The sequence below is a fragment of the Thamnophis elegans genome, chromosome 7 (assembly GCF_009769535.1).
Source record: "Thamnophis elegans isolate rThaEle1 chromosome 7, rThaEle1.pri, whole genome shotgun sequence".
Taxonomy (NCBI): domain Eukaryota; kingdom Metazoa; phylum Chordata; class Lepidosauria; order Squamata; family Colubridae; genus Thamnophis; species Thamnophis elegans.
Genome location: NC_045547.1, coordinates 41,317,648 through 41,329,999, shown reverse-complemented (window position 1 = coordinate 41,329,999; position 12,352 = coordinate 41,317,648). Strand labels below are relative to the sequence as shown.

General features: G+C 36.4%; 1 protein-coding gene across 1 annotated transcript in view; it reads left to right on the top strand.

Moving 5' to 3' along the window:
* LRRIQ1 (leucine rich repeats and IQ motif containing 1) overlaps positions 1-12,352 on the top strand; it is a 99,605-nt gene that overhangs the window by 65,242 nt on the left and 22,011 nt on the right. Inside the window, 1 exon segment of the mRNA XM_032221680.1 lies at positions 7,308-7,409. Coding sequence (XP_032077571.1) covers positions 7,308-7,409 — 102 coding nt within the window.

The window sequence follows — 12,352 nt, the reverse complement described above, 5'->3', positions numbered from 1 at the left end:
TCCATGACTTGGGCTATAGTGGATAATAAACCTGTTGTGTACTATGTGGCTGTTGTTAGAGATTTTTGTGGCTCTTTTTGTTTTGTTGTTGTTTTGTTCTGGAAACTTGTCATTATTTTGTTTACATTTGTAAATTGTTTTACTATTGTACATCTCCAAAGTCATAAGGAGATCAAATAGTCTTATTAATTGAATGAATGGATGAAATAAATAAATAAATACAATAGTAACCTTTCCATAATGAATACTTTTTAAAAAATAAACAATTTTTATGCCAGATAATCAAATTTCTTTATGTGTTATCTGTTATTGCTTTACTAGGCTTAGGGAAGTGTTTCATATTAATAATTTTCATATCAATCTCCTGACCACATGCATTAAAATAAAAATGTGTTCTAATTTTTGTTCCTATAAAGTAAGTGCCTATAAAAGCATTTCTTTAAATAATTCTGCTTTTTATACTATATTGTTTATTTACACCATAATTGGAAAATATTGGTATTTTAGAAAATTTTAGAACTCTAACATTCTAATTTCAAGTGTTTACTATCTTGGGCTCATTAGACTGGCCCACCCCCAAGTGACTATACAGATAAAAGCTCATCATCTTGACCTCTGCTTGGTATTTTCTGACAGTTATATGTTTCTGCAAATTGTTTTGTTTCTTTCTTCTTCTAGACCATAAAAAGCTCTTGAGGTTTTTGGGGTGTGTGGTACATCAGTTGTCTGGATAGAAATCAGGGAATGATTTATAAATCACAGGGAGTGATTTATAATCATATTCCAGATGTGTTCTGAAAACCATTTGGATTTTTTAGACAGCATTGTTGTCTAGTATTGCTTGTCTTCCCATAATTTCTCAAGATCTCCTCTGTATAAATAACTTTACCAAAACTTTTCATTCACTAATTTTATATTCTAACCAAATTTCTTCCACACCATTCATTTAGGTATTCTGATAATACCCACTCACTTTAATTTTCTAATTAAACTGTGTATTTAACACTACTAAATCATGTTCAGCTCCACAAATTGTACCCAGAAATGTCTTGGCTGATTGAATTGCACATCTTATATAGTTACTTAATTTGATTCCAGTGTTGTTCATCCAATGATGAACAAGTTTAGAACATTCATTTATGTTACCTGAATCGGATGAACAACCACAAAACGCTTAGTAAAATTATTTCCAGCATTATTATTTTTTTTCTAATCCAAATCTATTCATAATTCCAGGTTCTTCTATTTAGCTAATTTTTAGTTGTACATTTTTTCCAGTTTTTGTAGTACTCTTCTCATACACTTTACTATAGAATCATCAGGGTCCTTCACCATTTGTTGTCAATATTGTCAATATTAATTATCAATATTAATATCCCTTGGATATCTACTAATCTTGTCATTTATTGGATTATAGCAAAATATCACTACCACTTTTTTAATCATGTAATATTTAAAATGGCCCATTCCAGTTCACTTGAACATATGTTCCTAAAACATCCACTTCATTTCCATTTTGATATTTTCCAGTTATTCTTGTTTAATGCCTTTCATATTCCAGTTGTTTGTATCCTCATAAATGAAAGAATTCATGTTTCAGTACTGATCCCATTGGTGACTAGATTTCCTTTCTGCTTTTATCTGGCTATATTGTTCACTCTTCCCAATAACCAAATAAATGTCTTCCCAACTGGAGATCTTTCCATCTGACACCCAAACTCCCCTGAATGTTATAGTCATAAGCATAGTTTCCTTGGCAATTGTGAAGAACTGATTGGCTTATCCATCTTCCAAGTTTGATTTTGAAGGACTTTCTCTGGGAGGATTACTTTCTAATAACTGCTATAGAGACTTGTCTTGACTACCTATGCCCCTGTTATAGGTTATAGCTTAGCTTCATTGCTTCCTTTCCAAACTTAGTGTAACACATTAAGAGCTCTCACTCCCACTGGCTTCAAAGTCATTTAATGAGGCCTTGTATCACAATAGTTATGCTCTATGAATGTTTATTTAGAGTGATTGATTGATGGATTATTGACATCAAGTCGTTCTTAACTCTTAACTCCATAGCAATGACATGGATAGGTTTTCTCCATAATAGTAATAATCTAGAGTAGGCTTTCTACATGATTACTTAGAGTAGACTGAAATAAATATGTCTATGTTGAGAATGAATTTACCTGGATTCAAACAATGCCAGAATGACAATTTTTATACCTTTTGTAACTGATATACCATGCATCAAAGCTGAAGATACTCATTTAACTCTTTGGCATTAAATATTTAATTCATTACTACTGGTCAGGTTTTATGCCTTTCAGAAATGTTATTTAAATCTTGACCATGTGACAAAAGAAAATTATCTGGCGCCAAAAAGCTGCATAAAAAAATAGCGATTCTCATGGCCTTCTGCCTTGTTCTATCACACTATTTAGAAAAGAAGAGAAAGAAGGAGTCCAGTTGAATCTTCCACATATGTTCAACTTGGTGGCCCACATATCATTGGAATGTATCATCTTTTCTCCACATGTGATCTGTTTTATGTAACAAGTGACTAATCCAGCCATAAATATTTTTTTCTTAAAGAATATCAAAGACAGCTATTTTATTTTTGTCATCTAGAAGGGCGCTTCTGGGGCTTCTAATATTAAGGGGCTTAATATTAACAATACTGAAAATACTTTTCTTATTGTTTGCTTACTAAAACGAATTCACACGTAGATGAGAATGTAATTAATAGAAAAATAGAGACCAGCTGTAGCAGAACAGTGAAAGAGCATCAGACACGTTGTCTAGAAATTATGGGTTAATGTTTAAATGGATATCAAATAACTATTTACTGAGTGGTAGTCTCACCCATAATACAGAACTAATCATGCAACAGTGATGTGCAGGCAGGGGAGGCAGGGGAGGCACAGCCTCACCACTGTCAATCATGAAAAAGAAAAAAAATGTAAACAGGAAAAGGCGAGTGCTGAGGTTAGGCTAGCTAGCTGCTGCCACACCTTGAATGACTGCCTGTTTAAAAAAGCCTCTTAAAAAGTGCCCTCTACTATGAGGCAGGAGAACTGCATGCGTCATCTAGTCTGACTTTTTAGACGCTTGAGCAGAGTTAAGCGAGGGATAAAAGCCTAAAAAAATCCCGAGGTGGTTGAGGCATGCAGTTCTCCTGCCTCATAGTAGAGGGCACATTTTTAGAGGCTTCAACTCTGTCATTCTGTTTAAAGCTGCAGCGTCATGCTCACTCTTCCTCCTCTCTTTCTCCGTTTCTGATGCCCCCCACCCCCACCCCACACTCCCTCTTTTCCTTCAAATTTCCTTTTTTTCTTTTTTCTTTAATAAATGCAATACTCAGGCATTCTCTTCTCTCCCGCGACACCCCACTGACTAAAGCACTTTCTTTCACCCGCCTGAGCTCGCAGCAGCCCACCTGAGCTCTGCCACTAGCACAGCCAAGCGAAAGAAAGTGCTTTAGTCAGTGGGGTGTCGGGGGAGAGGATTGCCCCACCAGCCATAAACCTCACCGCACGTCACTGTCATGGAAAGCATGTTAAAGTGATTACTGAGTAATACATAAGGTACTTTAAGTACTTGTGAAAAACTGTGAATAAATAAGCTTGATTTATTTTGTTTTTTTAAAAAAACCAACAAAAAAGAGTGGTAATGTAGTCTTTATTATTATATTTTTGTATAAATGGCTCAAAATGAAATCTTAATCATATGTATCAGGTTCAGGTCTGAACAGGTTTTGGCTTAGATATAAGTTAGAAATGAGGAGAACTTTCCTGACAGTTAGAACAGTTAATCAGTGGAACAGCTTTCAAAAGTTATGGGTGTTCCCTCGCTGGAGATTTTTAAGAAAAGATTGGACAACCACTTGTCTGAAATGTTACATTGTCTCCCATTTTTGCAGGGGGTTAGACTAGAAGACCTCCAAATCCTGGGGTGGGGGTTTCCTGAAAAAAAGATAGCAAACATATCGCAAATTGAAAGAGAAAAAGGAGAAGTATAAAAAGTGGAAAGGGGAAAATAACTAAGGCAGAATATTAAATAGGTCAAGCCTGTAAAGATGAAGTGAGGAAAGCTAAGGCTCACAATGAACAAAGGCTTGCAACAAAAGTAAAAAATAACAAAAAAAAGCTTCTTCCAACATGTTAAAAACAAGAAAAAAAGTCAAGGAAACAATTGGTCCATTGCTGGGAGAAAGTGGCAAGAAGGTGACAAGCAACAGGGAGAAAGCAGAACTACTTAACTCATTTTTTGCATCTGTCTTTAACCAAAGGGAAAAAAACAGTCCAACCTATCAAAAACAGCACCACAAAAACCAGATTAGGAACACAACCTAAAACAGGGAAGAAAATGGTAAGTGAACACTTGTTTACCCTAGACGAGTTGAAATCACCAGGAACTGACAGACGAGATCTCGGAACCACTGAACTATATATTTCAAAGATTCTGGAGCACCGGGGAACTGTCAGGGGATTGGAACAGAACTTATATAGTTCCCATCTTCAAAAAAGGGGAAAAAATAAATCCAGGAAACTATGGACCTATCACCCTGACCTCAATACCAGGGAAGATTCTGGAAAAGATAATCAAGCAACGAATTAGCAAACACCTAGAAGCAAACAAAGTAATAACCAAAAGCCAGCATGCGTTAACAAAAACAGATCATGCCAGACGAATCTTATTGCATTCTTTGACAAAGTGACAACATTAGTGGACCAGAGGAATACTGTCTCTATAATTTACTTAGACTTCAGTTAGGCATTTGATAAAGTAGACCATAATCTACTATTTGATAAAATAGAAAAATGTGAGTTAGACAGCATCATCACCAGATGGATTCATAACTTGATGACCAACTGCACTCAACATGGAGGGAAGTATGCAGTGGAGTACCCCAAGGCTCTGTTTTAGGTCCAACACTCTTCAACATCTTCACGAATTACTTGAATGAGGGGATAGATGGAGAACTCATCAAAATTGCAGATGATGTCAAGCTGGCAGGAATAGCCAACACTTCAGGAAGATAGGCTTAAGATACAGAAGAATCTTGACAGACTTCAACATAGGGCGCTATCTAACAAAATAAAATTCAATGGTGAAAAAAGTAAGGTTCTACATTTAGGCAAGAAAAACAAAACGCACAGTTACAGAATATATGGTCAATAGTAGTAGCTTGTTTGTTTATTTATAGCTTGTTTATTTATAGGCCGCCCTTTTCCCTGAGGGGACTCAGGGCGGCTTACAATCAAAAAAAGGAAGGGGAGTGTGGGACAATACGAAAAAAGAAATGTGCACAAAGTAAATTAGACAATAAAACTCAACATTCACTCAGCATTCGGGAGGGGCGAAATAAGATTATCCCCAGGCCTGACGGGTTAGCCAGTTCTTGAGGGCTGTGCGGAAGGCCTGGACGGTGGTGAGGGTACGAATCTCCACGGGGAGATTGTTCCATAGTGTCGGAGCCGCAACAGAGAAGGCTCTCCTCCGAGTAGTCGCCAGTCGGCACTGACTGGCGGATGGAATACGGAGGAGGCCAACTCTATGCGATCTGATGGGACGCAGGGAGGTAATTGGCAGAAGGCGGTCTCTCAAATAGCCAGATCCACTACCATGGGGCGCTTTATAGGTGGTGAGTAGGACCTTGAAGTGCACCCGGAGACCAACAGGTAGCCAGTGCAGCTCACGGAGGATCGGTGTTATGTGGGCGAACCGTGGTGCGCCCACGATCACTCGCGCGGCCGCATTCTGGACTAGCTGTAGTCTTCGGATGCTCTTCAAGGGCAGCCCCATGTAGAGCACATTACAGTATTCCAGCCTAGAGATCACAAGGGCTCGAGTGACTGTTGTGAGGGCCTCCCGATTCAGGTAGGGCCGCAACTGGCGCACCAGGCGAACCTGGGCAAATGCCCCCCTGGTCACAGCTGAGAGATGGTGGTCAAAAGTTAGCTGTGAATCCAGGAGGACTCCCAAGTTGCGGGCCCTTTCTGAGGGGTTTAAATTTTGTCCCCCCAGCCTGAGTGATGGTATGGTGGTCAAATTTTTGGGAGGGAAACACAACAGCCACTCGGTCTTGTCTGGGTTGAGTATCAGCTTGTTTGCTCTCATCCAGTCTTTAACGGCTTCCAGTCCCCGGTTCATCACGTCCACCGCTTCATTGAGTTGGCACGGGGCGGACAGATACAACTGTGTATCGTCCGCATATTGGTGATATTTTATCCCGTGCCTTCGGATGATCTCGCCCAGCGGTTTCATGTAAATGTTAAATAGTAGGGGGGATAGGACCGACCCCTGCGGCACCCCATAAGTTAGGGGCCTCAGGGACGATCTCTGCCCCCCCACTAACACCGACTGCGACCTGTCCGAGAGATAGGAGGAGAACCACTGCAAGACAGTGCCGCCCACCCCTATCTCCCGCAGTCGTCGCAGAAGGATACCATGGTCGATGGTATCGAAAGCCGCTGAGAGGTCCAGGAGAACTAGGATGGAAGCATGGCCTCCATCCCTAGCTCTCCAGAGATCATCAGTCAAAGCGACCAAAGCGGTTTCTGTGCTGTAACCGGGTCTGAAGCCAGACTGGAAGGGGTCAAGATAGTAACTGTGAAAGGGATCTTGGATGTATAGATTACCATAGATTATTGGCTACTCCTCATGTAATTCTCCTATTTTCAGAAACTCAGCTATCTGGATAACCCCAACTAACATATGCATGAAGACAAATAGAGAGACAGTGCAAAGCAGCCTCTCGCATTAGATTGTTTCTTTATCTTTAGCATCAGATCATAAGATATTTAAATTTTTAAATCTCAAATTAGATTCTTGATTCAATTTAGTAGAAACTTTAGTTACTGAATTCCCTTAGGTTATAATACTGTTCTTACTTACATGAGAAAAACTTCCATTGAACTCATTTATTTTGTTTTGTTTTATTAGTAAATGAAGGTAAGAACATATGCACTATAGCTAAAGATATATTTTGCATTTTTTTAACTTAGTAGAAAATACATGTTCAAATCAGAACATTCAACTATTAACTGAAGTATACTTTTTATTGTAGTTATGACAGCAATTTTGTATATAGTAGCCAAATTAAAACAATAGTTGTTTTAAGATATATGATTGAAATTGAGGTGCTTTAACTTTAACTCTTTAATGTTAGAAATGGTATATTTTCCTTCCTAATGTAAAACCTACAAGGATATTCTGTTTCTCTTAATAAATGGCTAAAAGGCGAATACTTCTTTCAAGGAACGAATGAGCAAGATCTGACCTTTTGATTTTAACTTGTTCTTGTCGTCTAGACCCAGCTGTGCGACTGGCGTTGTTCAAAAACAATGAAAATAAACATCCCCCCATCAAACCACCAAAGAAGCCACAGATTACAAAAACTGGTTACTTTGAAGGTAGGCAAAGAAATTTCATTCTATTTATATTTTGGTCAAATCTTCCAAAATTATAAAACTTGTACCAATATTTTGATCAATTTTCTTAAAATACTTTACTTTGGTTAACAGGAAGAAAAGCTTTAATGCATACAATTGAAATCTGCTAATGATGCAGGTATACGTGTACATAAAATGTTCAGGTGAAAATTTTAAATTGTAATGCCTCAGGAGATCCACTGAAGAGATAGCTTCATTCAAAATATATTTCCTTTATTTCTTGAAAGTTAGAAATACAGAGTGGAATTTAACACAATGAGTACACATATGTTAGTTGTTAAAAGGATTGCTAGTTTAGGAAGGGTATGCCCTAGGAAGTGAAACAATTAGATTTTTTTAAAGGTTTGTTAAACTGGAATATATCACCATCATGAAAAATCATAAGACATCTGAATATATTGTGTTTCCTGAGAAATTCTTTTAGTCTCTAACTGATACAACGTTTATCAGTATTAAAACTGATCATAGCATAATCTAGAAGAGAAAAAGGGACTTCTAATTGCCAATCATATGTGAAAGTGATTTTGATGCTGTGGTAAGAATATATGACTAATTTATTTTTTTTTAAAAACATTTTTTTATATTGCATATTTTCTGGATTTAAATATTCTGCATCTGATAATGTATATCATAGGAAAAAATAAAATTATTCATATACTATTAAAATATCACTGAACAACTAATATTCTCTCATTTTAACAAATAAATCCCTGTTTTGTTGTGGAAAGTTATTTCAGTTCCCCTGATCCTTGAACTGTAAATGAACTATTGTACACTGGTTCACCTTTTCCCATGTATTTGTATATGAATATAACTGATCTCAATGTTATGGTAACAAAAAATATTTAACAAGGGAAATTGTTAGAACCTTGTTTACCTTGAACCTTGTTTACTCCAAATGAAATATCACATGGATGCATGCAATATATGCAGGAAGATGAACAGATTCTAAGAACAATGCAAGATGTAAAATGTCTTATATCAGTAGATAAAGAAAATATTTTACACCAAAAATGGTACCTACACTTGCATCTTTAATGAATAGGAAAAATAGATATATGTTTGTCCCACATCACTCATCTAGTTATCATAACTAGAACATCCTAATTTTATTATTTTCTTTCCAAAAGTTAGTCTTTTCTCATTTTTTCTTATTTTTTGTTTTACCTAGAGTAGAAATTTAACCCTTTGTCCATAGATGCTATATATATATTTATGTAAACATTTTAAAGAACATTAAGCAGCTTTTTTATTCTTTTATATTTTTTGCATTTTCTTTTGCTTTCAGCAGTTAGGAGGTAGATAGTGGCAAATAAGGTGAGGAGTTTCCATTTGTAGCACATTGTGATTGGTTAGTGCCTTCTACCCTGTTTCCCCGAAAATAAGATCCAACTAGAAAATAAACCCTACCATGGTTTTTCAGGATGCTCTTAATATAAGCCCTACCCCAAAAGTAATCCCCAGTTAATATCCTCAGCCAGATGGATGCAATTAGTACCATATTCTCCCAAAATAAGACCTAACCAGAAAATAAGCCCTAATGCATCTTCTGCAGCAAAAAATAATATGACCTGGTCTTATTTTCAGGAAAACATGGTATTGCTTGAGGCATTACAAATCCTTAAAACTCTTAATTATGTAGTACTAGTGTTACTTAACTATAGCTGATCTGCTTAGTTTTTAATTCGTTGGATCCAGAGTTAGATTTATAATAACTCCAATTAAATAAGTGCTCATTGTTAACTTTGACTTTGCCATTAATCTTGGAAAGGGGGTGTCTGTAAGCATGGCTTTTTCTGTTATGGCTTCCGGGGGGGCGGAGCCTGTCGCCGAGGAGGGCTCAACCGAGCTCCTCTCAGAGATCTGGTCTGTATATCTAAATAAGATCATAGATATCACCCCTTTTTGGCTATAAAGGGGCAGGGAGTAGCTCTGTGTGCTAGGGTCTATTCGTAATTCACAGCCTTTCTCTTTTTTTTGGCTGTGGACAGAGATTAGATCCAGCGTGAGCGGAGCTTTTATCTACATATTTTTTAAAAGTTCAAGTTTAATGAATTGAAAGAATACAGAAAAAAGATTATTATAAAAAGACATATTGGAAATACAATATATTTATATTTACAATATATGTATAGCCCTTTTAGGGAATTTTTTTATTGAGTGGGAAGGATCAGAAATTATTTGGTACATAATCCTAAATGTTAAATAAATATATATGTGTGTATAATGTACATATGATAGTATGAGTGTCAATGAATATGAACATTTGTATAATATACCATATTATGCAGCTTTTTTCATTTGTTAGAAAGAGGAAGTACTATCTATTCTATCTCTGTCTTTCTCTTACACACACACACACACACACACACACACACGTCTCTGACAAAACCATCTTCTTTAGCAAACAAACACACACAGAGTTCTTGAAATAATGCCCCCGTGGCTCAGTAATAACTAGAGATAAATGCCAAGTCATACTTCTGGAGTGTTTATCTGACACTGTTACAGTGTATATACTAAGATAGTAAAACTACCACATGGGGTGTGGTGCAAAATGTGCACATCATATGAATTATAGGAATCCCATATTTTTGCCAGGCATTCATACAATAGAAGAAACATAATGATCTCATATAACGAAACCTCATGTTTCACCCTCTTACCAGTGCTCTTGCTATTCTATCTGAAATTTCTCTTCTACATTTTGTCAGCAAGCTCTGTTTTTTATGTTATCTCTGTACATCAGTGCTTGATTTGTATGGATGCATGGTTATCACAATATTTTGGCTTTGATAGTTTTGGTCTTAGACTTGAGTTTTAAACTAATTGGATGAAGTTTGGCTAATTTGAACTATTATTTAAAAAGGTCTGGATCAAACGTTATTTTCACTTGTTCATAAAATCATAAGTACAACCAATTTGTATTGTTTAAATTTGGTTGTTACAGGGAAATCTAATTAATTTAAAAACAGATGTGCATGCTTCTAGTCCCTATACAGTCATGTCATAAGAAAAACATGCAGAAGCCCATGAAGCTTGTATGTGCTCATATATGTGAACTGCCAGAGCATTCTTTAGGATTACCTTTTAACTGAACCAATTATGCATTTTTAGAAAGATGAAACCAAAGTAAAGATTATATATTCTTTGTATCCACATTTGTTGGAAGAAGGACAAAATAAACCTGTTTTAAAAAGGGGGGGACGGAGAGAGAGGGGGGAGGGAGGGAGAGAGACAGAGAGAGAGAGAGAGGGAGGGAGAGAGATAGATTGCTTGTGAGAATGTAAGGACTCTATTCTATTGACTTAGCCCTCAAGATCTGCATCTTCTCCTAGACAGAGTGTAAGAGAGAAATAAGGGGAGAGAGAGAAATGTAAAGGTCTGGAGAATATACAGGGTAGCTCTAACTAATTTTCAGGTTATCTGAAACAAAGATTATGTCATAGTCTGATATTTCTTTTATAGCAAAAAGCAATAGACTTTTGTCACATTCATAATTCCTCTAAAACTAGAACCTGCTTATGACTCTTCAAAATTAATTTTATTTAAGGATGATTCACCAACATTAGGGGATAATATTAGCTTTTGGAAACCACAATATATTTTTTGATTGATCCCAAACTTAGATGCTGGATTATTTAACTGGCTGGTGTAATATCTCAACAATTATTATTACAGCTTATGGGTTTCTATAAAGCCTAAGATCACTGTCTCCTGATTATTAATAATGTTTTTAAAAAGACAGAAAGGAATCTTTCACTCAAGTATCATAATCCTATAGCTTGTTTCTTATTATCTAATGTGAGCTCACAGAATTGTGCATTGAAATATTTTAAGGAATTAATGGCTCTCCACCAGTCCTTTAACATGTAAAATGAGTAGGTTACTTGTGTCCAGTACATCCAAAAAGAGCCAGGATAAAATAAACATAAAGAGTTAGATATCTTGGAAAAAATCTGTCATGGGTTTGGGCTAATCATCTCCAGAAGAAATTCAACTTGATGCCTGAAATGTAAGACTTCTTGGAGAACTCAGCAAAGCCTGAGGCAGTGTTGATCTGAAGGAGTGCTCTCCATGGGTCAGAGCTGCTTTGCTGGCAAAGTGCAAACCTAGTTCACAATAGAACTGCTCTGAAAAGTTGCAAGACAGCAGGGCCTTACATGCATTTGTTGAAGTTTCAGTTACATCGTTGAAATTGTCTGCTTTCTCATTGTTTAAAAAGGGAGGGGCGGCTGTTGTTAAGGTAAATCCTGTATCTCTATTTCTAATGTTCCTATGAATAACAAATACAGTAAAAACTGAAAGAGAAAGAGAAATACCGGTGAGGAATGAAATAGTGTAAAACCACAGTATCAGATTAAAATAACAATTAATCAAGCATGAAATATTCAGTCAATCAACAGTCAACCTTTATTACAGAAAAAAACTCAACCTAATATGAAACATTAGAAGTGATAAAATAAGACTGCATAGTAAAAGCTATTTTAATTAACTTTCCAATATGTATATATTTGCAGAATCTCTTGACTTGGAACAATAGTCATTTTTCTACATAAAATATTGAAGGGTGGAAGGATTGTAATGCTGCCATTGCAGCAGAAGGATTAATACAAAGGAACATTTGTAGTGTCATCAAAATTCTGCTATTACTTTCCTTTCTTCAAGCTAAGAGATGATACCTTCAAATGCCCCCCTCCTCTTGTCTTCAGGTTGTATGGGACTGGAATGGAAGAGTAAGCTAAATCTAAATTCAGGCAAGATAAAGTTTGTATTTATACCAGGAGTTGAACTTCAAGGTTCAGATACATAAGCTTTGGAATGGGTTCCATTCTCACTTAAGAAGCAGATACACATTCTCCAGATCTTTTTAGATATAGTGCCAAAGCAGTCAGTTTCAGTTG